The sequence below is a fragment of the Heliconius melpomene genome, chromosome 1, assembly GCF_056956725.1.
Source record: "Heliconius melpomene rosina isolate 202511_hmr_F chromosome 1, ASM5695672v1, whole genome shotgun sequence".
Classification (NCBI taxonomy): domain Eukaryota; kingdom Metazoa; phylum Arthropoda; class Insecta; order Lepidoptera; family Nymphalidae; genus Heliconius; species Heliconius melpomene.
In genome coordinates this window covers 9,485,531-9,513,030 of record NC_140389.1, presented here as the reverse complement: position 1 = coordinate 9,513,030, position 27,500 = coordinate 9,485,531, and the positions used below count along the sequence as shown (strand labels likewise).

The 27,500-nt window shown below is 33.9% G+C and overlaps 4 protein-coding genes across 8 annotated transcripts in view; 2 read left to right on the top strand and 2 right to left on the bottom strand.

Moving 5' to 3' along the window:
• The window catches only part of Dhc36C (Dynein heavy chain at 36C), a 36,438-nt gene extending 26,889 nt beyond the window's left edge, over nt 1-9,549 (bottom strand). Inside the window, exons 1-17 of the mRNA XM_085189322.1 lie at nt 9,322-9,549; nt 8,597-8,801; nt 7,995-8,130; nt 6,863-7,029; nt 5,954-6,107; nt 4,511-4,660; nt 3,744-3,935; nt 3,432-3,560; nt 2,958-3,205; nt 2,557-2,778; nt 2,226-2,307; nt 1,929-2,053; nt 1,678-1,855; nt 1,465-1,586; nt 951-1,235; nt 504-626; nt 236-389 (exon numbers count right to left, since the gene is read on the bottom strand). Of these exons, the coding sequence (XP_085045448.1) occupies nt 236-389; nt 504-626; nt 951-1,235; nt 1,465-1,586; nt 1,678-1,855; nt 1,929-2,053; nt 2,226-2,307; nt 2,557-2,778; nt 2,958-3,205; nt 3,432-3,560; nt 3,744-3,935; nt 4,511-4,660; nt 5,954-6,107; nt 6,863-7,029; nt 7,995-8,130; nt 8,597-8,801; nt 9,322-9,535 (2,886 nt within the window). The 5' untranslated portion in view covers nt 9,536-9,549. The remainder of the gene's footprint in view (nt 1-235; nt 390-503; nt 627-950; nt 1,236-1,464; nt 1,587-1,677; nt 1,856-1,928; nt 2,054-2,225; nt 2,308-2,556; nt 2,779-2,957; nt 3,206-3,431; nt 3,561-3,743; nt 3,936-4,510; nt 4,661-5,953; nt 6,108-6,862; nt 7,030-7,994; nt 8,131-8,596; nt 8,802-9,321) is intronic.
• Nucleotides 9,550-9,982: 433 nt separating this feature from the next.
• Nucleotides 9,983-13,048, top strand: mEFTs (elongation factor Ts, mitochondrial). Of its 4 annotated transcripts, XM_085190515.1 has the most exons (5): nt 9,983-10,169; nt 10,446-10,496; nt 10,856-11,005; nt 12,125-12,376; nt 12,460-13,048. In XM_085190515.1, exons 2-5 carry the CDS (start codon nt 10,494-10,496, stop codon nt 12,982-12,984), a joined length of 930 nt encoding a protein of 309 aa, XP_085046641.1. In that variant the 5' UTR covers nt 9,983-10,169; nt 10,446-10,493; the 3' UTR covers nt 12,985-13,048. The 4 variants fall into 4 exon arrangements, with proteins under 4 accessions (XP_085046641.1, XP_085046647.1, XP_085046653.1 ...); XM_085190521.1 differs by lacking the exon at nt 10,446-10,496; XM_085190527.1 differs by lacking the exons at nt 9,983-10,169; nt 10,446-10,496 and adding an exon at nt 10,503-10,649.
• A 10-nt stretch (nt 13,049-13,058) lies between these two features.
• LOC146541297 (uncharacterized) lies at nt 13,059-13,827 on the bottom strand. Its single transcript, XM_085190536.1, has one exon. The coding sequence runs from the start codon at nt 13,563-13,565 to the stop codon at nt 13,095-13,097; it is 471 nt and encodes a 156-aa protein (XP_085046662.1). The 5' UTR covers nt 13,566-13,827; the 3' UTR covers nt 13,059-13,094.
• Nucleotides 13,828-15,260: 1,433 nt separating this feature from the next.
• Nucleotides 15,261-27,500, top strand: part of qua (villin like protein quail) — a 12,795-nt gene continuing 555 nt past the window's right edge. Inside the window, exons 1-15 of one of the 2 annotated variants that reach the window (XM_085199851.1) lie at nt 15,261-15,466; nt 16,798-16,893; nt 22,845-22,958; nt 23,056-23,264; nt 23,413-23,611; nt 23,689-23,994; nt 24,243-24,539; nt 24,626-24,805; nt 24,915-25,001; nt 25,085-25,178; nt 25,267-25,521; nt 25,607-25,744; nt 26,198-26,353; nt 26,529-26,635; nt 26,952-27,137. In XM_085199851.1, the coding sequence (XP_085055977.1) occupies nt 15,455-15,466; nt 16,798-16,893; nt 22,845-22,958; nt 23,056-23,264; nt 23,413-23,611; nt 23,689-23,994; nt 24,243-24,539; nt 24,626-24,805; nt 24,915-25,001; nt 25,085-25,178; nt 25,267-25,521; nt 25,607-25,744; nt 26,198-26,353; nt 26,529-26,635; nt 26,952-27,137 (2,436 nt within the window). In that variant the 5' untranslated portion in view covers nt 15,261-15,454. Of the gene's footprint in view, nt 15,467-15,764; nt 16,029-16,797; nt 16,894-22,844; nt 22,959-23,055; nt 23,265-23,412; nt 23,612-23,688; nt 23,995-24,242; nt 24,540-24,625; nt 24,806-24,914; nt 25,002-25,084; nt 25,179-25,266; nt 25,522-25,606; nt 25,745-26,197; nt 26,354-26,528; nt 26,636-26,951; nt 27,138-27,500 lie in introns of those variants that run through there. The other variant, XM_085199788.1, reaches the window with a different exon arrangement.

Here is a 27,500-nt window from a genome sequence, read left to right as displayed (position 1 = left end):
AGGTCAATTGGAGAACGTAGTGACTTAACACTAAGCTATCTGACTAATTTGTGAAATTGAGACAACTCACATAAGCAATTTATTATTAAGTTATAATAAAAAAATATATTTTTTGTATGTGTGATATACGATATTAAAACCAAAAAAAATACATTTTAAATGTAAATATAAATTGGAACATATTTTCTAAAATGTCTTAATTTACATTTGTAATGTTATAATATGACTGACGGACCTTATCAACGGCACTAAACCTCCTCCCTTCTTCCGGGATTTGTTGCTGAATATCAGGAGAGGAGAATATGGGCTCCAAGTACATCCAAGTCGCTTGAACCTTGAGCCATTCGTCCAATATCTCTTGAAGTAGAATTAACTTGCTCTCCCAATCTCTACATAAACAAAGACACAATGACCACCAGGATATAACAATAGCAATAACTTAAGCTTAAAGACTTAATCTTAAGCATAGGAATATATTTTTAATTCATATGCTTAACACTCACATTATAATTTCTTCGAACGGTTTAATATACGGTGAATTTTTCATTGTCTGTGTCTTGACGATATGATCATCCAACAACAGTTGAATTTCATCGACACTTGACAGAATGTATGTACCTGTATCCCTGAAAAATAATGGTAATAAAAGAAAACATAATATAAAATCATTTTTTTAAACAAATGTAAAAAAAAGAAAAACGTATCGTCGGCCTAGAATGTAAACCTGCCTATCCTGCCAAATTAAACAAATTCTCAGAGGAGAGGCGTTTGGAGAAACGTTATAAAACATATGAGTTTTAAAGTAGAGAATACAAATAAATTTCTAAAATTGATTTATATTTTCTACTATATGAAATAAAATAAAGGTCAATTTTGTAAATAATTTTGTAACAAACGATAAAATTAGATTTAGTAGATTTACATTCTAAGCCGACGATATTGTAACTAACTTGTAAAGCAATATATCGAATCGTAGCTCGGCCCATTCTTTTATCATCTTATCCAAAGCTTTCTCAAGATTATTCTCCTTGGTGGCAGCCTCAGATATGTTCTCAAACTTCTCAATATAGTCCACTAAATTGAAATCTATTACTTTTTCTAACGATAGTTCCTCATCTACAACGATAGGAAAACCGACAATTTCGGAAACTTTCTCCCAATGCCTGGGTTTCATACCGGGATTGCCCAGAGTTTGTATAATGGGCATATGTGTCTTAAATACTTCCATTTGGTTTCTAAAATACGTAAATAAAAAACAGAATATTATTCAAAAAATTGAGGCTAACTAGGTAGGTATTTTAAATATGTGGGACGCAACACGTGTAGCAAAATCGAATATGGCTTTCTACTTTTCACAAGAGACAAAAGCATGCAACGCAATTCATACTAAATAATTTGAATTAGAAATAAAAAAACTTAATATGTTATTCATACGTACATACGTATGTGTTTGGGAATACAAACCGAACAGATTGCGCCAGTTGGTAAGTATCGGGGACGTCTTGGAATGACTTCTCTAATTTGTATACGATCTTGTAGAAATAAGTGACGTCGCCTTCGATATCTTCAGGGTCAAAACTGCCTACCTATTATAAAAGTATAATATATATTTTTTAACATTCCTCCAACACTAAATAGTTTATAAGTTTTAGTACATTTAATGTTAACAAATTTTACCTTCGAGGTCATCCACGTGTTATATTTTTCAAGGAAATCGTATCCTGCGTCGTACAACTTTTTGTACGGAACTAGTTTATCATAGATAGCTTTGCGTTTGGGATATTGAGACAGTTCCCAACCGAATGACATTTCTTCCTCGTTGAATTGGTCTATTTTGGCCAAAGCGTTTGAAAGCCTGTGAATTGGATTGATTTTAGTAATATATTCTTATTAGAAGACCAAAGTAAGTCAGTAAGTCCGTTTCTTACTTTTCGTCCAGGCGCCGAGCCCGATTCACGTACTTGGGGAGTTCGCCAATATCACCCCAATATTGAAGTTCGTTGCACTGACTTTCGTATACGTCCAGATCTTCGATAAATTTAGCGATCCGAACCTGATTCATGTTATTTCTTATTTATTTATATCGTTTTATCTCTTTTAATACTATACAACTTACTTCTTATTTATATATTCCTAACGACCAATTAAGATCTTGTTAAATATACTAATATCCACTATACTTTTTATATAAAATAAAATGATTATCGTGATTAAGATGTCTTTACCTGCAATAGTTCTTGATATTCAACCTTCTTTTGGTCGCAAATCACTTTACTTTCTTCAATAACACCGGGCAAACGCGCATACCTGTTATGGCAGTATATCAGTAAACTGTATATGAAAGTTAGTAATTTATATTTTTTAAGAAAATCATGTTTCTTTTCAATTAAACTATACTTCGTTCCCCATTTTCGGCCGGTCTTTGGGATAATACGAGCGAGGGAATGAAATAATTAATTCCCGCCAGTAGAAATCGAAAACACAACAGTCGCTCAGTCGATCAGCTTATTAAATTAATAAATTCTATTGTTACGAAAAAATATAAAAAAAATATACCAATGAAAAGATTGATTATTAGCTTTCATCTCCAGCGGCGTAAACGCCGTGTAGTCGCTCAAGAATATAATATATCTTAAAACATTTCTTAGTTTATCCTCCATTTCGTCGAGAAGAACTTGTTCAACTTTCTTGCAATATTCTATGAGGACCATTAGAGCCGCCGTGTCTTGTGGCGGTGTTAACAAGGTGTTGGCTATTAACGAATATTCGTCGTAAATTCTAAAATTAGAAGACAAATAGTATAATCATATAGTTATATAATCAAAACATTTTTACCTAATAGATAGTATAAAATTGTAAATAACGTTTTGACGTCAAATGCATTACTTATTGCCTTATTTTGTTAAAGCTCTAATTTGTGCCAGCCGCTTAAGACAAAAGATTATTATTATACTTACGCTTTAATCATATTCTGGTAGTCTTCAGTCATCCTCCTCAGCAGAGTGTTAGCGAGGCGAGTGGCGGCACTTCTCAAAGAATTTATCAAATCACCCCTCTGCATTCTGAACATACCGATTATAATGGTTCCCTCCAATTTTGAAGGTATCTCTTTGGCGACATTTACATATTTAACAGCTTCCTCGCAAAACTCCTCAAACGTTTTTTCCGGTTCGGAATTTATGAAATTCTCGACTTGTGATTGGGCCTGAAATGTTTAAGTTAATATTTTGAGTGTTCTCTAACAAGCTGCGATAGTCGGATACTTTATCCCGGATAATCATCGGTTTCCAATTGACTAATATATCATCATAGAGAGCAAGAGGCGCAGGTTCATATCCCGCTATATTAAATTTTTTTACATTTCTAAAAAGTATTTTTCATTCTTAAATGTAGAAAAATATCTAAAAAATATTTTAAAATATTTTACATACTTCACCATTAAGAAGACACACGTAATTATCGAAATCTTGCACGCGTAGTTCAGGTCCGATTCTTTGATCGTTTATCAAATCGGCCACTTTCTTTTTGTAATCTTCTACCAAGTCATTATCGATTATTGGCTGAAAATATATTTTTTTATTTGTTTTATTTCTTTAGAAACAAAAAGACTTAAGAAACAACTAGCTCAGCTTTGACAAATATTCAATATTAGCAAACCACAACAAACATCAAATTAAAAAATACAAATTGTAACAAGAGATCTTAAATATATTTGCAAAAGATTTATCTATTGTTAGGCTGACCCTAAGTGTAACTCTGTTCGTAACCACATGGTCTTGATAAAGCAAAGTTTCCAATCTGGGCGACTGTCTGCAAGCGTCGATAATGAAATCATACAGAAGGCAGAGTTGATCACGAAATTGTTTGAACGTTGGCTCAAATCCAATGGCTTCCTCTTTGAATGTCAAGTTAATCACAAACCCTTGATTCATATCCTGTAAATTAAATATTATCATTCAAAACATTTTCAACGTTAGTGATGTTTATAAATAAGTGAATAGGCAAATGTCCGGCGTTGAGCTCCAGAAAGTGGGAAACGGTCTTGACATTAGGTTCCCTCTGCTTACTCAGCTATATGCAGGATACAGCGTAAAGCTAATTTTCTTTGTATATAAATAAGTAGTAAGAATATATAAGATATATATCCATAATAGGATTAAACAGCATATTTTAAGATCTTATGATTTTTATTAAAAAAAATCATTAGGTGCACTAGCATCTGAAGATTTTTCAATTGTATGGTATAAAATCTATTATAAGTTAATTGTATATAATTTTATATATCAATCGACAAGATTCGATTTGATATTACTTTTTAATTCTTAAAAAAATATACTTTTAATATTATTTATTTTCTAATAGTAAGTAGAGACCATCGTGGCGCAACGTGAAACTGATTTTAATTAGTAACTTTATATTAATTTTTATTTAATTAGTAAACTAATTTTAACTAAAACAGAATCTAACTACTAATTAAAAATATATAATAGTGATATAAAAAGACAGTTACCCCGACATCAAGTATGTACTTCGTAAAATCTTTCATGGACTTCAAACATAAGGTCTGTAAGTTGTAAGTCATGATACAAGATAAACAGTTGTAGAAGCGCTTCATTCGTGACACTTGCTTTGGATCCGGTATTTGTTTCTTTTTATTACCCTTAAATGTTATAAGGTATATTATATCATAAATTTACAAAACATTTTAGCTGCCATCTAAATTATAACAACTAATATTATAAAGCCAAATAGTTCAATTGTTGGTTTGCTATAAATCTACATGTTTTCCGTCTGTGAAGACCATATATGTCGAGATTGCATGGAGATATCAAGCTGAAATTATTAGAAAATACGTTTACGTACAAGGTTTACGTAAAAAAAAAAATAAACTTCAAAGTCAATCAAAAGAAACTAGCATTTGTACAAAATTTGACGTGACGTAGACCTATAAAATGATAATAGTAGTTTATTTCATACAAAGTGATTATATACGCCCGCAAAGTTAAGATTGTCAACTGTAAATTGCAGGTACTTTCCGTTGACCTACAATCCTGAAATTGGTACGGTTAGATACTATACAAAATTTTCTTTAATTTTCATGTATCTCCTGCATTTTACGAATAATCAAAGAGGATATTCGGTTCACACTTTTCGTCTATAATACCTACATATGAAACATTGTGTAAAATATGACATGGAACAAACTCAGCCAAACTTATATTTATAACAATTTATTACTATTTCCCTAAAGTGACATCTGAACCTACAACCATTGCGTGCAGTTGGACACAGTCACACCTGCGCCATAACAGCGACATACAAAATACATATTACCATTCAATAAACTCCTACAAATATATAAAAATATATAATACAAACAGAAATCTAATTTCCGCAAAGCATTAAATCATGAGTGTAATACAGCTGCGGACAAAACTAGACCAGATTCAATTACCCATGTAATGGCCGCGCGGGTGCTGCTGGGTGGATCGATATCATTATGCGGAGTGAGATAAAGAATGCTGATTTACTTATGCATCATATCTAATAATAAGAGTTCACTACAAACGCTTGCTATATTTATATAGAACCACAATAATGACATGTTATTATTTATTTTATTATAACTGACATATTTGCTCCTGTTTTGATTGAGCTAACTTGTTGGATATTCATATAATTTATGTGACACAAGAGTAAGTAAAAAGGCAATAATTAGATTATTTTACGTTTAACCCAATATAAGATTTATAACAGACGAAAATAGATGCCTTTTAGAATGATATATTCATATGGGGTTTCAGTCGATGTCACAACAAATTTTAATAGGGAAATAAGGTAAGTTTTTGGCTGTGAAAACTTAAGCAGATAAAATAGATGTGAAACTCATTATGTTAAAGATCCTTTAAAACACGCTTAAAGATTGTTTTCTTAATGTCTAATGCAAATATACCTGTAAAAAAACAGCTTGTATAGTTGGCAACCATTGCATGGTGAGAACGTTCCCGGCGGCGTCGATGTGGCGCTTGCACACGAAGCAGAAGTCCTGCAGCTCGTACGCCTCGTGCGTCGTCATTATGTCCTTCATGCTTATGAGGCGCAGGTCACTTTTATAGATACGGGGGGGTGTTAAATCATTTAATATTATATATTTTTATAGATTTACCACTTTTACCAACATCGCATCAGGTTAGGCAGAGGGAACTGTGTTAAAACACTCTTTTGGCGGAACCCAACGCCGCTATTTGTCTTCCAGAGCGCACAAACAAACAAACTAACTAATTTCCTCCCGCGAGTGGGGGAATTTGCTGGAAAAGCAGACTTATTAATTTATACGTACATAGTGAACAAAACGTTCAACAGGTAAAAAAAAATCAAATATGACATTTTATTAACAAAATAGCAGTATTATAAGCATTTTAAATTCTATATAAAAATGTCAAAGAACAAATTTAAAGCCGGCACTTTAATCACACTGGCTTTTTCATGTATAGCCAATGCAAAACCACGTTGATATTTTCTCGTTCTTTTTATTTTTTTCATTTTTCCACTCTATATAAAAAAATGTTTGCATATTTTCATTAAGTAGGTAATGTAGGTAAAATGTATCGTTGAAAATGTATTTTAAGTACTACGATTTTTTGTATGTAATAGTATACAAAAATTCTTATTTTTTTTATTAAGATTCGTGACTGTGGTTTCGGATACCACTTAAGGAACACACTGTGATTGAGTAACTTCAATTTTCTAGTTAAAAAAAAAACAGTCCACAAACTAGCGGCCCAAGAGTGCTTTGTTTAATCAAATTTGTAATCATATATTTTATCTGAATTTATAAAATTTTATTTTATTTCAAACTTACTTATATTGTTTCCACCAAATTTGCAAAACTTGTGCTATACAAGGGTTGACACTGTGCAGATTTCTATTTAAGTATTTCTTAGCTACTACATAACGATTTCTCCAGGCATCGTCTTTCATAGCCAATTCACGTTTCAATGGAGTATCTTCTTCTTCCAGTGATTCCTCCTATATATACCAATATAAAAATGTTGAATTATTTAGTTAACTATAACAAAGAAGTGTGTCAGTTAGATATGTAAAATAAATAAGTTAACAAGAAAGTATGTAGAATTTAATTATTAATATGTGTGAATATGTAGCAATTTACATGATTACTTCCTTCCGAAAACTTCTTGGGAAAATATTTACCAACACATCATATTTGCAAGCAAAGGACGGAGTGAGAAGCTTACGAGAATATTTATCTAGTCATAGCAGAAAATTAAATTAAACCTACAGATTAGTGTTCCTATACCAAGTATTATGTAAGTTAGTACAGTGACTGACTTCTTTACTATTTATTTTTTACCATCACGCTGTTTCCCGCCCAAAGCAGGGTAATAGATTTCCGAATTCCGATCCCCACTTTCCGCCGAAATCTGGAGGCATTGTGTGTCGAGTGGCGGAACTCGACAGCGCGCTTTGCCTCGTTACCAGTGCGAGGAAATGAAAATATTAATAATTTCATTTCCTCGACTGGGTATCAAACCCACACCTGTCGTGTTTACAGTCGCATGTTTTTATTGTAAAATATTTTTTTAATATTTCGAAATTTAATTACATTATTAATGAAATAAGCGGTAGGTATAAATAGAACGACAAAAACCTATCACCAATTCCATCCAGTTCGATCTACATCCAATTCAGTCGAGAGCAAAAGCTATTAATTATGCAATGACTAGTCTATAACACTGCCTATATCGCGATAGACAAAAGATAAAAATATATGGTAAATCGATATTTTATGTCTGTCCCGGTTATGGACATCAATTCTGTTACAGAAAAAGAAAATTACAACGTAATTCTGCAAAAAAATTTATAAGTATGAAAACTTTAAATAAATGTTATACTTATATCACTTTTAAATATACCTAAGTATTTTAATATTTTTTATTTATATTATATAGGTAGGCGAATGAATAAAACACTACCGTGTTAGGATCCTTCAGGACAAAATCCACGATAGCTTTCTTCATGCTCATCATAAAATCCTCGCGCATCTCGTCCGTGCTTACAAGTAAACAATCTCGCCACTTCTTCAATTTCGGGGATATTAAATTGTGAACACTGTAATATGATTATGCAAGTTTAGTTCATAACTTCATACCTAAAAATACATATAGGTATGTAGAGAAAAAGAACATCATTTACTATTTATGAGTAAAGAAGAGAAGACAAGATTGTCTTGTTCTTAGGTCGAGATAGAATATTCTATAATTTGTATTTTTTAAGCTTCACGCTGTATCCTGCATTTAACAGGGTAGGCAGAGGGAACATAGTGTTAAGACACTCCGTTGCTAACCTCGCGCTGCATTTTCGCGACATTGTGTGTAGTGTGGCGGAAATCAAAGCCGCACTTTGTCTTGGTACCTGAGTGAAGAAATAAAAACATTTATAAATAATAATTCATTCCCCTGATTGGGGATCAAATCCACAACCGTCGCGTTACCGTGTGTTGCAGGGCTACGACGGCCTTATTTGTAATTATTTTGAAGATACCTATTAATTAATACCAACACAATAGAAAACCCACCGCAAAATCATCTTATTATCCAAAGGTGCCACATGTATAGTATCGATGCCATAACGTAAATAGTAATAATATCTTAACATATTTTTTTCCTCTCCCGACGGAATCATATCACCTTCCTCACCAGGAGCGGACTTACAAATTAAATTCATCAATTTCGCTCTAAAATCTTCTCTTGCTTTTCTCATTGCCGTGAAGCTTTGCATTACTAAAGTCGTAGAAAAATAAAGAAAAATTAAATAATAAAAAAAATGAATGTCAAATGAATAAAAATAATTGACGCCGTCATGGTGTGGTTGCATATCTGACATGGATTTTAATGTTTGATCCCACTTGTGGATGCTATATTTCAAAATATTTATGGATTCTATTATAGAAAGAAAAGATTAACAACTTTAAAGAAATAAATTCGTCATCTTCGAATATTTTACCCGGCAAAAGTGACACGTTATTTAAAAGATGCCATTCATCCTAAGAAAAATTTGAAAAAATGGTTATATTTAACATACATATTTATTGTTTGTGGATATTTTATAACTTCTGCACCTGCACCAGCAGTAGAATGTCAAGTCGATGGTCCCTATGTCGAAAGTATATATAGTATATATAGCATTTATATTTAATTGCTGTTTTTTTTTGCAAATCGCGCATTATAAAAACTCTACTACATGGGATCAATATGATATACAAATCTTATAGATCCTATTTATTTATTTAAAATGATATACCACTTGATTTTCTCCTTGAAATGGATTTACTGGCTTGGGCCTTTGTAGATTTAGTTACGGGAGGTGGAAGTTTTAAAATTTCCTCCGGAAGTGAAAACAGTGGTTGAGTCCTAATCTTAAAATCATCTGGCATTTTTATTTTTGATATTCTAGGCAATTTTACATCTGATGGACCAGGCTGTTCTTTTTTTCTTGTTTGCTTACTACGTTTCATTTTTATAATTATGTGGAAACCTACAAAGATATTAGAAAATATATATTATATAGTTATTCAATGGAATGAAGAGTAGAATTATATATTTTTTTAGCTTCCTGCTGGAATACAACGAGGGAACATAGGCTCATATGGGAACTTAACGGTTAAGGCACTCCGTCCCCCACCCTCCGTTCCCGACTTTTGGAGGAAATGAAAATATATTTAATATTTTAAGTGGAAATCGAACCCACAATCTGTCGCGTTTACAGTCGAGTCGAGGGGTTGTGCTCCACGCCACGACTGGCCTCTTTGGTAAATAATTATAATTAAATTTGATTGTATTTTAAATAAAAAAAAACTTATTCACATTCAGTACTGCACCGTTTAACAACTGTGTTAACAATCGAGTTAACCGAAAAAGCCTCCTATCAAGATATGAATTTTTCTGTATACTTTTGCAAAAAAAATATAACGTCAGTGTCACTTATGACAGCTTGTAAAGACCAAATTTTTCTTTAATAAATAAATTGAAATAATTTATAAGTATATTAAATATTAGGAACAAATAACTTAAATCATAAAATCTAGTTATATATATATTCCTTGTACTCAATATATAAACTGTGTAAACTTGATCCACTAACCTCAAAAGGTAATACGCATCCACTATTAAAATTACACAATCTAAGATACTTCCTTACTTTAACAATATTCTAAATTAAATAGATATCTAACGTAATAAATGACACTCGACGATAAACTAAACTAATGTTATTAATTTCTCCATGGCAACCTATTTTTTTTAAAACCGGCTAACATCAAAAAATAAAATATTACGTTGAACTTAAGAGTAACAAAGTAGGTACTTTTTTCGGGAAAAATGCGTTAGGTTGTTGTCTAATGAACTGACACAAACATTTTGTTATAGGAGGATAAAGTATTTATTTATTAAATGTAGCAAAGAATTAAATATTCAATGGTAATTCTTTTATCATACTAAAGCCACTTAACAATGAATGCTACTTGTTAATTGTTGTATTTCAAAGTGCAGTGTGTAGTGTATGCTTGTCCTTGGATAGATTTAACAGCATGATGATGATGTCATAGGCCAAACCTTATACAAATACGTGAGGTATATATGTATAAGCTCAAAGTTGTTTATGATTAAATATACTTTAGTTCAAACTAAAAATAAATTTATCTTATACAATTTGTGTCTGTGACTACAAAGATAGAAAGTTCTGATTCCTGTAAGCAATTTAGTTTATATAAATGGCTAAATAGAGTTAAACCTTTCTTATTTTAATATATTTACAATAAAAAATATTAATTCTTCAGATGATATTTCAACTTGTGAGGAGGTTTCATTCCAGTCCGAATTGTCGAGCAGCAGAGTCATCACTCTTGGCAAAACTTAGAAAGAAAACAGGATATACTATTGCCAATTGTAAGAAAGCTTTAGAGATGCATAATAATGATTCTGGAAAGGTAGGAGTAATATCATAGTAAATAATATTTATATTATTGACATATTTGTCAAGAAATATCAGTACAGTAAAAGCTTCTTGTTCACATTTCTTGCATTTGTGCCTTAAGTATTTCTGAGTGTGTCACAGTACAGTCAAAGTATTTTTTATCAGTACAAGTAAAAAGATTTAATAGTATGGGGAAGCTTATTCTTTACTTTTTAACACAACAGCTTTATTAAACCTATGGATCAAAGAATAACTTTCAGATTTTCAGAATCACCCTGAAGTGTGATCCTGATACAAATGTTTTGCAAAATAATTGTTCGATAAACTGAATTCATACATATTGATATATTTATATATTTTTTTATAATTTAGAAGAAAACTATGGCCTGATCTGACTGCAAATAATGAAATATAATCAGTCAATTATTTTCTTTTGTTTCACTGCTCTGGTACACAAAGTCTCACTCAACAGTGAGTTCTACCACACCACATGTTACAGGTCACCAGGTCTCGACCTCAGTATCATTCAATAGACAAGGCTACATATAAGATAGGCTTGTATTTTAATTTGAAAAAAATCTATGAAGGCTTACAGATGGCAAATGAGATGTGTGATTAAGGGCTTAATTACTGTCCTTCTATTTATATTAAAGTTCAAACAGTTTAATCTTTAAATATACTGCTTGTGATAAATTTGATTAGACTGCAATGGTCTTACTAATAATCAAAATTTGTAACAATGATTTATAAAACATTTATATTGTTTTCAATATATATTCAAAATTTGTAATATATATATTTAATCTGAGAGATAATGTTTGAATCTGACACACACTTTTTCAGCAATTCAGCAATTGCAAACATTTTTATTTAAAAAAAATCAGCTTCAAACTGACTCTCAGGTCCCTACTTTCCGCTGAATTCTGGAGGCAACACCATGCATTGGCCTCGACACCAGAGTGAAGTAATGAAAATATAAATTAAATAAATATTTCATTTCCTCGGGTGGGGATCATACCTGCCATCAGTTGTGCTTACAGTCACATTTTAAGCTCCACACAACAACATGACTCAATTTTTATTAACTTTAATACAATTGTTATTTGTAATGTTTATTTTTTATTATTATTAGGCTGAAGCATGGTTAAATGAGCAAGCTCAAGCCATGGGTTGGGCTAAAGCTACAAAACTTGCTGGTCGCAAAGCAATTCAAGGCCTGGTAGCTGTGAAATTTGACAAGAGCCATGGTGCCCTAGTGGAACTCAATTGTGAAACCGACTTTGTAGCAAAAAATGAAAAATTCCAGAAGATGCTTGAAGATGCTACATTAGCCTGTTATAAATTTGCACATACTAATTTAAAGGCAAAAGGGCCTGTAACAAAAGTATGTTATTATACAATCATTTTATAAGTATAATAGATATATGATGCATAGACTAATTTAATAATATTTTTAAATATTTCCAGTTGGAGTTAGACAGTGAGCAGCTCGGAAATCTTCATATTGATGGTGGTAAAAAGCTTTCCGAAATATTGGCTCTTTTTATTGGATCAGTCGGTGAAAACGCCGTCCTACGACGAGCAGAGTGTTGGAAAGCAAACAGCAATGATGTGAAGATCACGGCATATACTCACCCTGCTCCTTCAACGGCCAGCGACTACGCAACCGGCAAATATGGGGCACTGCTAGCTTATAGACAATCTAATGATGGAGACGACATTGGAAAACAAATATGTCAACATATTGTTGGCTGTGCTCCACAAAAAATTGGTGACAAAGAAAAAGATAAACCAACACAAAATTCTGACGACGAGATTTGTCTCATTTATCAAGAGTATCTTCTAGATCCCTCATACACTGTGGAAGAAGTATTGGAAAAAAATAATGTTGAAATTATTGATTACATCAGATTCTCATGTGGTGAAGCAGTTGAAGAAAATATGCCAGGAGTTGAGAAACAACCGCTAGACACGGTTCAAACTCTGCAATAATAGAATCGTTACTTACTTAGATGCATAGCATTATGTTTACGTAAAATAAATGTAATTTTATTTAGTTCCTTGTTTTTATTTATGTTCAGAAATTTACATATATATCATTTCTAATAACTACATTGCCTTTGATTTTCTGTTTTATTAGATTTTTTCTTCCATAAAAATGTTCTGCAATCTTTTTTCCAAAACATAGCTATTTGGCACGGCTCGAAATTGTAACCGTGATAGTTTAAAACATCAGGTGACACAACGTGAAGAGCTAAGGTGTTCTTCTCTCTAGTTCTGAACGGTCCTACTACGGGCGACTTCATGAGACACCCACAAGGACAAGCGGTATTTAGACGCGGTGATACTGCTGCGTTCGAACGATTATTCAGATTTAATTGCTGGAAATTATTACAAAATCGAAGCTCCTCGATAGCACCAGTAAATGATTGCGTTGTTCGTAAAGCTAAAGGCCTGGCGTTTTGGTTTTCCGTATTATTTCGAAATCCCACTGTTGAAACTGATTTTTTAGTAACATTGTGTTCTTCAATTTCGTTTTGTACAGAAGTTCTTTCATCTTTATCATTGTACATTGCAACTTTAGAAATAATTTTATTAAATGGGATAGGCCTTATAAATTTTACTAATAAAATGAATGTGTATTAAGAGATGACATAATGCCACGCATTATTATCCATGACGTCGTAATATCTAACAAATCAGAACCTCACATAAATAAATGAGGTTTAACTACTATATCTAAAATTTATTATTAAAATATGTTACGCCGAGAGCCAATTTTCTTTAAGAATCGCAGCAGCATTTTTCGCAAAAGGTCATGAATCCAATTTATACTTATACTTAATTGATCTATACTTCCCGCTGATTTACTATCATGAAATAGGCACGGGATCTTCGATGGGAGAGTCCGACTCGTACTTGACCGGTCTTTATAAATAGCTTCACGCTTTTCCCGTATATATCGGGGTAAATAGAAGACATCGTTTTAATATAAGTACTTACTCCAATCGTTACACTCCATTCAATTTCGTGGTTTGTTTCTACTATCCTATGTACTTAGAATCGGACATTGTTTTCATTTCAGTCTCATTGGATCAGGAATTCTGGATTCTACAGTAGGTATTTAATAATATGCTGTAGCTATGTACAGGTTATTATGTATTGAAAATTACAAATTGATTTGATATGCCTCAGTGAGCTTGAAGTAAGTCATCAGTCGATACGACATATTAGATCTAAAGCCCCATTGTTCGCATCACAATAACTGGTCGTATCTAATTCCGATTGTGGTGACACGATTAGATTAGGAAACATGTATTGTATGGTATTATGCTAAAAAATTCAAGGTTAATGAAAAAACATTGTATAAGCTTTTAGGTAAATAAACGTATGATAATTGAATTTACTTACCCTTATTTAGTGTTGAAAAAAGTGGCTTTCTACAATAAAATTAAAATATATAATTAAATTATATATAAATATTTGAGAATTTGAAATTAACGAATCAACCAAAATAAAATTTTCCCCTCTTTTTAAGGCTATTATTTTTAAGGATTTAACAATAAATGTATAGTTTTCAGATTTTTTCCTTAACCAGTACTACCTGTAGATGCTAATTGGCAAATTTCATAATTCTAGGCTAACCAGGAGTAAGTACCCTATGAATTTTGATTCCCCTGATAGTGCCGTAATACCTGTATAACAGACACACCATTCCCCTCTTTCAACGAAATTTCGAGACTTTGCTTGTTGAGTCGTGGAACTCAACCGGGCTTTATCTTGTTACAAAAGCGAATGTCATAATATAAAAAAATCGTTGTCCTGACTGGGGACAGAACCCACAATCGACGCGCTTAAAGTTAATACGCTGTGCCGCCGTGCCACGTCGCATAGGCTTTTGTTACTTGTGGCCCTTGCAATATTTCGAAAAGTGCGAATACCTCATTGCTGCCCCAAATGGGCTACATAGAAATGGGAGATAACCATAAGTGGGTCAGTTAAAAACAGTGTCAAGATATTATGTTTTTTATTTTACGTCCATTTTAGAGTTTAGACATTAGACAATTATTAAGGTGTATTGGGACTTTCATAGGCGTAGGAGTATGTAATATCTACGTATGTTATTTACTTACGAGCTACAATTAAAATAGTTTGCATGATACACGCAGAGCGTAAAAAATACCTTATGAAACAAAAAAATAGTTTTCGTCATTTGGTCATTACAACCTAACACCGCGTATCTAACAAACGAAAGTGAACACATGCAGTGGACACAAAGCGCGCGTTGGACCGTACTTCCTGAACCAGATGTATCAACCTGCGAATTTCCAGCCTCTAGTCAGTCATCAGAACCAGTCTCCCCTGAGAGCCTGCACGAGATCTAACACGAAATTCAACAGTACCAGATATTATCGCTAACTTTCTACGTTGAAGCAACTGTAATAAAAGTCGAAGAACATTAATGGACTTAAATGTAGGTATCAGGTACATCTAATATTATATTTTCTATTTGATGTCTTCTGAACTCTCTGTAGAATTTTTATTTTCGTACATAAAGTACTTGTTTGTAAATAACTAACTACTAAAAAAATATATGAATATTCATTTTGCCGAAAGTGTACTAAATATAAGGTTTTGAGAACCCAAAAATCCCTACTTGCGGTCAATTATAAGTTAATGCAGATGAAATCACGATATTGTGCTCGCCGCGGCGTAGCCATCAATCGACCACACGCCACTCAGACTTTCGCGAAGAATAATTTATACTCTTGTGTTTATTAAAATATGCTTTGTTCAGTCAGCGTGAAAAAGATTTTCTTTTCTTGTACATCAGTCAGCGGGTGCCATAGTGTTGAGCTAAAGGTGTGTGTGGCAGCTTCGCGGCTGTCTGTGCGTCTTGTTTAGTGTTGTCTTGATCGGCGATCGCATACTGTGCTAGCGGCTGGCCGCTGGTGGGAGTGCGCGCGTGGTGATGAGCCAGTACGCCCCAGACCACGGTCAAGAATATGCATATCCTGGAAATAGGCGCTGAACAAGTAAAAAACATTGTGAATTAATTTGTGAATGAAAATAGTGTTATTTTTTTCATTTTTTTTTTTCATGTGAACATATCTACTGACTTGTGACTTAGTGAAAATATCGTTTAAAATTTGATTATATTAAGTATAATTCCCAATGTACCGAGTAAAATCATATATAATATTATGCTGCTATTATGAATCCTAATAGGGATAAAGTCGCGTGTGCTAAAAGCCACATTTGATATTGGAGCGGCGCGCGGTCGCTCCCTTACCTAATTCGATTTTATTGTGATAGCTTCGATTTCGTTCAGCTTTAATACGTCATTTGATAAATATAAAGTAGTACTGATTACAGGATATATATTTATATTTATAGGTACATGTATAGAATACAGATATGCACGAACGTTTTTAAAGTTTGTATTCTTAGCATTTTTATGATTAAATTTATCTAACTTATATCTACCTACTAAACAGAAAAAAACAAGATGTTAAATTATACGAAGAAAATAAATAAACAATACATGATTATAGTGTGTGGGTAGTTATAAAATGTGCAACACATTTTATATATATCGATCCATCGACAGCCGTGTTATCTTGTTTGCTTTTATAGACTACTAGCGGACGCGCGCAGCTTCGCTTGCTTATTTAGTGGTGAATTCTAATAAATCATGAAACACGTGTTCAATGAAGTATTTTTAAGAGTCACTATTTCAAATTTTATAAAAATTGTTTTTTTGTCGTAAGCATGGTGTTTTATATTGTGTGTCCTGTACCACAGGAGGACGAGGGTGGGCAGACGCGACCTGTGCCCCCGGAGGCCGCCTTTCGCACCGTGCCTCGGGATCACACCACATTCCTTATATGGAGAGTCACGGTAAGATTTACAAACAAATCATTTCTTCAACTTTTTGATAATGCTATTACAAGTGTTAAGTGACAAAAATTTTCGTACATTACGTATCTACATACAGTCTTATAACACTCGGGGAATTGAAATATTTAACATTTCGAAGCTCTGGTATCGAGGCGAAGCGCAGCGTTGAGTTCCGCCATTCAACACGTAATATCTCAATGTTTTAATGAGACAATTTAATCACAACACTGGGTTCCCAGGTTTTCTCTGCCTAGCATGCTATGTGCGGGGTACAGCGTGAAGCTAGGAAAAATAAAATAATAACATATTTTCCCGATTGTCTCGAATAATTTACACGTTAGAAATTACGGAGGCGAAGAAGGAAATAAGTATATCAGTAACCTATAGAATATTTATAGTAACGACGACCAAATGCTAGCAGATACGTAGCCAGTTATTGTGAGAGAGCTTATTTTTCTTGTTTAATAGGGCAGAACTTCTAACACACGATTCTATTACTTAAATTATTGTGTTTTTCTTGCATTGTAATTAATCTTTAACGGTACGAACGACTTGTGAGATGTTTGTTTCAGAATACCAGATAATTATGTAGGTTACGGTAACTCGCCTGATTTCTCTTCTCCTTATTTTGGAAATTCGTACATACCTATACTAATAATAAAGTGTAAATTTGTATATAATTCATTTAATAAGATGTCCCTCTGAGCTTCTTGCGCGAGTATTCCTCAGGTCTAAGGCATTAAAGAATGTAGCTTCTGATGGAACTCCTTATCTATATATATAAAATCGAAAGGTCACTCATCACGAAATCTCAGAAACTACAAGTGCTAGGAATCTGAAATTTTACATAGGAGTTACTTATAGGACGTAGGTGCTCGCTAAGACGGGAATTTGCAATATTCGACTTCTAAGGAGTTGTTTTTGGAGTCGAAAGTTTGTATGAAACTTTGTTACTACAAATGCTAGGAGTCTCAAATTTTGCATAGACGTCACTAGGACGTAGTCATGGAGACAGAAATTAATAATATCATATCATAGTTCACGCGGGTGCAACCGCGAGCGGGCCGCTAGTTTTCAATAAAATTATTTGAATGGATCTTTGACTCGGGAAAGGAATTATGTCCATTTCCCCACTTTGGTCTCAATTTAAGCAGAAAATGGCGAACCGATTGTTAGTTACTTGTATCAGCATATGTACATGCTTAATAACAAATATTGTATACTAGCGGACGCGCGCAGCTTCGCCTACATACTTATTTGCAACTCTAGAGGTGAATTATAACAAATCACGAAACACGTGTTCAATGAAATATTTTTAAGAGTCTAAATTTCAAATTTTATTAAAATATGTGGCGATTTAAAGATTTTTCCATTCAAACTTTCAACCCCTATTTCATCCCTTTAGGGTTAAAATTTTTCAAAATCCTTTCTTAGCGGATGGCTCACTTTTCACGCTGTCCAATTTTCACGTTTCTAACTGATAGGCTGACTGTAGATCGTCAAAATCTATGTTGTATCTATGTCACCACATTTCTATAATATATGTATATAAATATATATAGATATAATTATCTATATTAAAGCATTAACCTGTAGATAAGTGTTTGCATTATTTGTGTTTGCTCCTTAAATTTAAGTTCTTCGAAGGACCTGTTTTGCATTTATGGTTACAACCATTATTAAAACCATAAATTAATTTCGATCAATCAGTCATGAAGCATGTGCATGGATTGTTAACAAAAAGTAAGCCATTCTGCGCACGATTTACAAATAATGTCCCAAACGACAGCGGAGTAGGTACTATGGTGAACTATCACGCATATGTTACATGAATCTTATTTAAGCCGGGTTTTAAATTTACTTTCACTGTTGGACAATTTCATACAGTTTAACCGTAACTATCTATAATCTCAGACATTTTCTCATGGTTCGCTTCCCATGTTTTCCGGAAGTTACGAATAAAACATTACCATGGGCACTAGTTTCTAAGAATTACAAGTTCCATGTAAAAACACTTTCCCTTCCTAGATTGACAGAAAATCTAAAGATATAATAATGTATCATCCAGGATAAATTGTCAATAATATTTTATACACTACCTACCTATAATTTAATTGATTAAACAGGTTTTGTATTTTATTTTTGAATAAAATACGATGAAATTCAAGAAGGATTTGAATACTTAAATTAAATACATGTAACATGGCCCAAAGCGCTTTATACGGCTTTACTAAATTTTGTTATGCTTTTGGAAGCCATATAAATGTTTGTCTTTCCAGTTCTTTAAATATTCAAATATTTAAAAAATCAAATATATTTCAATTAATAGCTTGGTTGGTCTACCAATCTATCTAACAATATATCTACCAATTTTATTAATGAAATATAGTTTTTTCTAAATATTTTTATAAATAAAAATTATTTTGGTCTTAAACTATATTCTTGAAATATGTAGATCGCCAATAAAAAAATAAATATAATTAACTAAATTAATTAATAAAGTCACGACAACTTCACTGGTTACAAAAGCTGTACAAGCTCATACCATTTCGGCACTGAGATAGCTTAGTGAAAGGCTGACACAAATATTTCGTTTATTCTCACGTTAACAATTTCCTATTTAATATTATTTCAGTTACATTTTCGCAATTTTCAACAAAAACTTTTAATTAATTATTTCAGTTTATCCAGATAGGTACTATTGTCTCTAAAGATTTTAAGATAGTTAAAGTATTACGTAATTAATTATGTGATACATAAATAAATTGTATAAAAGTCACATGTCTCAAGTATTAAAAAATGTTTTTATTTAGCTTTCTGTGTTAAGCATAAATTGCACTTAACAAGAACTAAGTATCGATACAAGTTAACAAGAACTAACTAGTAGTAAGATAAATTCAAACTGTCGTCAAAATACTAACTACTTTAAATAAGTATAAATAAATTTAAATGTTTCTATTTACGTAAACCATAATTTCTACAGTTTTAAAATTTTAAATTTGAATTCTTACAAATATCTCATTATTTCTCTAGTTTTATTGGCTTATAAGTAGGTACTTATGTAAATATACATACCTACTTATTTTTTCATCCCACCACACAAGTAGATTAGCCATTGTTTATTCTAGTTATTCTATTCTTCTGTTTATCCCTTTTAATATCTGAAAAAATCTATTTTTTTTATATATTTAATACTACAATGAAAATTTATTATTATTCCTATTTATAAAGATATTTTAATCAAACAAAGCAATAGAAAGTTAGGTACAGTTAAGTATGTGCAATAAATTGCAGTGAGACGCACGCTTAGCGAAGTGGCTGACGTCGCACGCTCCGTAGCCGGCCGCGATGCAGCTGGCCATGATTTAACAGCTGCTTCGTATGATTGATAGCTACAACCACAATAGATCTCTGTCTCGTAATAAATAAATATAAGTAAGAGATAAAGTAATTAATATAGCCTAATTAGGCTACGTAAAGTTTTATTTCATGTTGTGAGGAAGTATATCTTACAATGATCATCATAATTATTTTAGGGTTCCGTACGTAGGTAGTACGAATTACCAAACAGGTGAAATTCATCGTAGGAATCATTGCATGCATTAATTTCTTTACCTAATGAATTCCATATTTTTAGGGTTCCGTACATTAAGAGGTAGGAATTCAAGAGGCAAAAAACCCTTATCGTCCGTCTGTCAAGACCATTTATCTTGAGATGTCGAGATGTCGAGCTAAAATTAATTATTTAATAAATACCTAAAAACATCTTAGTATCTAGCTATGTACATACCTATGAAAGGACATTTTAAATAATACATCCATTAAAACATGCGTTGACACATTTATAAATACATTAGTAGTTACTCCTATGGATTTAAAAAAAAAAAAATAACTTGCAACATGTAAAGACCACAGACGACCAACTCATTTCTCAGCAAGCGCAAGTAATTACAAGTTTTTCTGTTCTATTTTCGAGTTATGCATTAGACGCTATGATTACGGTCTATTGTGGGTGATAAACCATTCGTAACGGAAACCGTGAATCACTCCACATCTCGATACCGCTAGCGAAGTCGCCGAACGACGACAGTCATCAGACCGCGACTAACGTTAAAAAAGATCTAAAATAAATTAGTATTTAGTTATAATAAATAGGTTCTATATAGATTAAGAGCATTTTATGTTTGATGTATATTTTTTCAAATTCATATTTCGATACTGGGTCTTTTAAAATATGCTAAGGCTTTAAACCTAAGGTTTTAACGTAGTAATCAAACATCTAAGTACTTATGCAATATAAAGATTATATTATTGTGTAAAAACAATAAGTTACAATAATAGTAAATTAATTGTGTAAAATACAATTCGACAGATATTAATAGTTTTTAACGCTACCTAATGATTTTATGTAATTAATTCTTATTAAATATACATAATTTGTGCACCACTAGTCGCAGCCGCAGCCACTTAACACAAAAACGTCATCCATTTAATCGAGCATTGCTGTCGTAATTGAATCACTATTATGCATGAATAATGCTTATTACGAAGAAATACTGCGTTCAGAGAAGCACTCACTTTTTAGGGTTCGGTAGCCGTAAGGCAAAAACTGTAATAAAGTTTTTTTTTATTTTATATTTTTTCTAGGCAGTTTAGTCAAATATTGCATGCGCATGAAAACATTATACATAACGTTTTACAATTCAAAATTAGACAGATTATTATAATATATTCATCTAAGCTAACAGTAACGCGTCATTTGAAAGAGGATCTGTTAATACTTAATACAGTTACACTGGTAACGAGGAAGGCCGCTATTGTGTTATGCCAAATGCCTTGATATCTAGATCGTTCACCGTTCATCGTTCACCTATGCGTGGAGAGTATTTATAGATCATTTTTTTAAAAAGGCAAAGACACTTAACAAACACATCATCTGTACAAATTCTATTAAAAACATACTAATAATTTTTACATAGTGTTATTCCGCAATTAGGAGAAAGTCAATATTAAAATTTTCTAAAAAAATATTAAAATAATATTTGTACTTCGATTCATACAAAATGAGTACAAAAGTGCTCAAGTTTCAATTTAGCATTTTTTAGATATTCTGCTTCTCGTTAATTAATTATCAGGCAATGGTTACCGAACATACGTGCGCGATTCCGACTCGCACTTGACCGGTTTTTCATATGAATCTATATTTGTAGTCATTGGTAATTATACATCTTTCGATGCTAATACATATTACACACATAATTACATATCTATTTACATGTGTTTCTACGAATTCAGCCACTACGAAGATTTCGTTATTTTACATATTTATATTTTTCTTCATCGAATGCTACTATACTTTTTATATTTTTATTTTACATAAAATTGAATTAATATTTTATTTTTTTAGCATGACGCGGTATATCGCATATAGCAGGGTAGGTAGAGGCAGCCTAGTGTTAAGACACTTCGCTCCCCACTTTCCGCCGAATTCTGGAGGTATTTGCCTCGACAACAGAGTAAATAAATTAAAATATTAAATATTTCATTTCCTCGAGTGGAAAACGAACCCACAAGCTGTCACGTTTGTGCCACTGCGCTACGAATGCCCTCATTTATATCACCAAATATAAATAAGGCCATTCATAGTTTCCAAGTTTTGGTGGCTTAAGTAAAATTGTAAAGTACCATTGCTATAAATCTGATGTCACATTTCCACAATGACATTGTTAATAAACATATACTGGTACGAAATAGAAAATATGGAAAACATAAAATGTATTATTAAGTCAAGGCCGCCTTGGACAGCTTCTGACTGCTTCCGAAAGATTGTGGGCACGGGATTCATATTGTTTATCCTCCAATGTGTCAAATGTAAAGCTGAAAAAAAAATGTTACACGTTTTAAAATCTGGATATGTTATGGGTCTGTATTAATTTAGTTTTTTTATTTAGGAATCAGGTACAGAGTTACTGCCAAGATCACATTATGGCACATTCTATGACGCCGATGCATATTTAATTTACTCCTGTTCGCTTCCGAGCCAACCTGCTGGACCAGATGTCATTGTATGTAAATTAATATACATTAAAATTTACTCAGTCGTTTCTCAGTTTGATCTAAAATTAAACAATTTAATTTCTTATTTTCCTCGTATATATTTAGCGCCGGGAAATAAAAGAAAATGGAAATAGTGAATATGCAGAGCGTCATGTACATGCTTGGGCAAGTGAGCGCAGCGGGTCGCTGGCAGCCCTGGCGCTGCGCCGCGCTACACAACTCCTGGCCCACATAGGAATCCCGCTAGTTCTGCACCGAGAGAGTGCTACTAAAGAGTCACCTCGCATGCTTTCGTACTTTCGGGATGGTATAAGGTTTGTAATGTTGGATTCATTTGGATATTGTATATAATGAAGGCTTAATAATCATTTGTCATCGAATCATATTTTCATATTTTTTAAAATTATGTTGCAAGAAATATTTGTTCTAATGTTTTAAGGTACTTAATTATTATATTTTCAGGATTCTTCGTAGTGGTTCTTTAAATGGCGGTCCACGTTTGTACCGCGTGCGCGGACATAGGCCGGTGGTGTTACAGTTAGAGCCAGTGTCGTGGGCTCAACTTTCTTCTGACGGCGTCTTTGTTCTAGATACATCTAATTTAATTGTTCTATGGCTCGGCCGCGCCGCTAATCTCATTGAAAAGATTTTTGGGGCGAAGGTAACTAAAGTTTATTAAATACAATGCTGTATGTTCCCTACAATTAAATTACTTAAATTTACTCTACAATATTTCAGATCGCTTATCGTATGGCACGTGGACCAGAAAAATGTATGATGGTTCGTCGCATCGCCATTGCGCATGATGGATACGAGCAGACATTGCCAACCGCCGATCGTGAGCTTCTCAATGATCTACTCGAACTTCGAGCTCGCTCCGTGCGTCCACCGCCACCGATGACGGACTCGTCTCGGGCGGCGCGACTCTACAAAGTCACTCAACCTCCAAGAGTTTCACCAATATCGATGCCTTCACAAAAACCTGCTGCGCGACTAGAAGAAATAAAACGTGCTCCTCTGTTTCGAGAAGATTTACGTGATGATGTAGGATTATGTTATTATATTTTAAGGACAAAAGGAACCCTTTTAAGAGATCACTTTGTTGTCCGTCTGTCTATCAAGAGCATTTGTCTCAGGAACGCTTGGAGATATTGAGTTAAAATTCAAACCATATTCCTAGATCTACGGCCCAATGATTTCCTAAAAAAAATCGTATTTCTACATATAAGTGCTTAAAAAATAGATATAGCCGTTTATATATTTCGTCACTACAGTGACTTTTTTCTTTACAGAGCGTGTACATTGTCGATGGTGGGCACCGAGGTGTGTGGGCTTGGGTGGGTGTCAGCGCTTCATCAACAGAAGGGCGCGGGGCATTAGCGGCCGCACGTGGATTGGCGAGAGCAAAGAGGCTCTCCGGCCCAGTGGCAACCATGACGGCCGGTCGTGAGCCGCTGGAATTCACAGCCTTATTTCATGGATGGAACTGGGCAGATTCTCGAAGAGACATCCGAGTCCGTGCCGCCCGCTCCGCCACTACAAAATTGGATGCTGTCAGCCTCGCGTCTAATGCGTGGCTAGCTGCTGAAGTAAGTATTTTTGTTCTATTCAATTGGTGCCTATACCTTTATTAAGTAAAATTGAAAAAATAAATAATTTCAAGTAAATTTTCTAGGCTCAGTTGCCAGACGACGGATCGGGTTCTTTGCGTATGTGGCGCGTTCGACCTGACGAGTTCACACTGCAGGAACTTGAACGTCCGCAGCAGGCAGTTTTCTACGATCAAGATTGCTATATTGCCTTGTACACGTACCACGCGCCCACCGGCGATCAGACCATACTGTATTATTGGATGGTATGGTTTATTATAACATTAGAAATATATATATTTGTGAAAAAAATCACAAATAACTCAGATTAAAAAGGTTTCCGTTTTTAAATATATCTTTTTATTTTAATTTCAGGGTGGCTCTTCGCCAAATGAACTAAGAAATTTGGGTGCAAAAGAAGCCAAAGATCTTTACATAAAATTAGGGCGTCTTCCAATCCAGGTATCTATTTAAGAAACAAAGTTATATTTGCGTACTACACAATATCTTTAAGACAAGATTTTACAAATTATATAAAATTCTAGGCTTGGGTTTATCAAGGCAAGGAGCCGGCGCACTTTTTGCAAATCTTTAAAGGTCGGATGATAACTTATATTGGCACCGCAACCGACTATGATCGTGAGTGTATATTACCATGTAATTACCTAATATCTTCAATCTATTTAATACCTACGCATAATAGTTACTTTTTTTTTTTTATTTACAGCCAGTGGTCGCCGAGTGCTGCCTCCGGCGCGGGCACTGATCCGCGTGTCGGGGCAGTACGCCCGAGAGGCGCGCGGCGTGCAGGTGGGCCTGGAAGTGGGACAGAAGGCGGGGTCGGGGGATCACGCGCGCGGCTCCTGCTACGTGGTGCGCGAGGGCGCGCGCGCCTGGGTGTGGTGCGCCGCCACCGCCACCGGCGACGAGCGGGAGGTCGCCAAGAACATGGCAGCGGCTGAACATACTCTGGTTATGCAAGGTGATTGCATGACTAGATTCTTATATATACATATATGTTCTTTTTTATCAATAATTAATAGAATAACTTTAATTGTTTTTTTTAGGGAAAGAAAAGTCAGACTTTTGGACGGCTTTGGGTGAAAGACGACATCTGTTAAAACCATCACAGTTGAAAGAAGTAGAGCGCCCGCTGCCACCACGCTTGTTCTACGTTTCATTGGGAGGAGCAGGCCAGTATTCATGTAAGTTGCTTTGCGAAATTATAATTGGCATGTTGACAGTTTTAAATTAATAATTATGTTCTTTTTCATTACATTAAGTGTAACCTTATGTGAATTTTATATCTGGAAAAGAGACCAATTGACCTTGATCTAGCTGCACCAAGTTTAATGAAATGAAAATGTAAATAGATCTAATTTTATATCAAATTGTTATGTGTGTGCGTCTATCTCCCATCCATTATGGTCTCATATTTAACAGGTACCTCCATGGTGTTAAGTGGCAGAACTCAACGGTCGAGCTTTGCCTCAACACCAGAGCGAAGAAATGAAAATATTAAATATTCATTTCCTCGAGTGGGAACCGAACCCACAACCTATCACGTTTACAGTCCCTATGCCTTGCTTTACCCTTGCACCACGACTGACCTCCATTTTTCAGGTTTTTATTAAATTATATTAATTTAATGTTTTCAGTTGAAGAAATCATATCGTTCAGTCAGTACGACCTGGCACCGGAGATGGCAGCGGTGCTAGACGCGCACGCCGCTGTGTTCGTGTGGCTCGGCGCGCACTGCAGCACGCGCGCCCGCGACGACGCCAGAACTGTGGCATTGTCTTATCTAACACATGGTAAGTTAAATTAATTTTTTATTACTCGTAGTAATACAGTACAATAAGTAATATAATTACTTATTTTACTTTATTATACGTTATTGTATTTAAATGAGAGTAAATATCACACCGCCATTATAACGTTTTAAAAATCCATTATTATTAGAGAATAAAAGTTTGTATTGCTTAATAGATCCTGCAGCACGCGATCTGGAAACACCAATATTAGTGATAAACCAAGGTCGCGAACCACCAAATTTCACTGGATTCTTTCCACATTGGAAAAATTCTATGTGGAAGGTAAGCAGAAAATATTTAATAATAAAATATATATAAGGTGCCTACACAAAAAATATATATTTAAATTTCTCCGGACACAGTGTGGCGATTTGCAGCTTCAGGCTGTTTCTTGCATACAGCAGGGTAGGCACAGGGAATCTAAGATACACCTTCAACGCCGCGCTTTACCTTGTTACCAGAGCGAGGAAATGAAAATACCTCATTCACCCGAGAGGAAATCGAACCCCCAACTGTTGCGTTTACAGTCAAACGCTGTGCCTACGCCACGACAATCCCAGAGCCATTAATAACCTTATATTTTTACTTGTACCGACAGAGCCATAAAACATTCAGCGCTATCGTGAGCGCTTTAGAAGGGAAAGCCATTGTCCGAGGCAGCACAAGTTCTTTGCATAACGGAAACTCTGAAAACCGCTTCGATCAGTATGAAAAATATCCCCTGTCGGTACTCCGCGGACCCAAGGAGCACATGCCTACTGATGTCGATCCTCTCACGAAAGAAGTGGGTATAATCTACTATATCCCTATACAATGAAAGTGATCTAACAAAAACATTACAATTTATGGGAAATTACCATAAATAAATAAATCTTTTATATTCTCGGAAAATTTTCATTGAAAAAAGATAAAATTTAATACATTAACATACCCGTAACAGCCCGAATTACATTTTTATTTGCGTCCTTCCTTCCTTTTCACGTCAGTTTATACCAATGCCGACGTCTTCATGATTTGTAAATATAAAAACTCTATGTGATAGTCGTTTAACTGAATTAGAACAGAGTCGTGGAGATCTTCGAGGAGGATCTGTCATGTGTTGGGTGACATAAACGAACAAAAGTGGCGAACCCCTATAAACTCTTAA

Bases quoted from the DNA above. Each gene is read 5' to 3' on its own strand.
- mEFTs (XM_085190515.1), top strand. The intron at 11,006-12,124 runs GTAGGAGTAATA...TATTATTATTAG, and splicing joins ATAATAATGATTCTGGAAAG to GCTGAAGCATGGTTAAATGA. The intron at 12,377-12,459 runs GTATGTTATTAT...AAATATTTCCAG, and splicing joins CAAAAGGGCCTGTAACAAAA to TTGGAGTTAGACAGTGAGCA.
- LOC146541297 (XM_085190536.1), bottom strand. From the start codon at position 13,565: ATGTACAATGATAAAGATGAAAGAACTTCTGTACAAAACGAAATTGAA.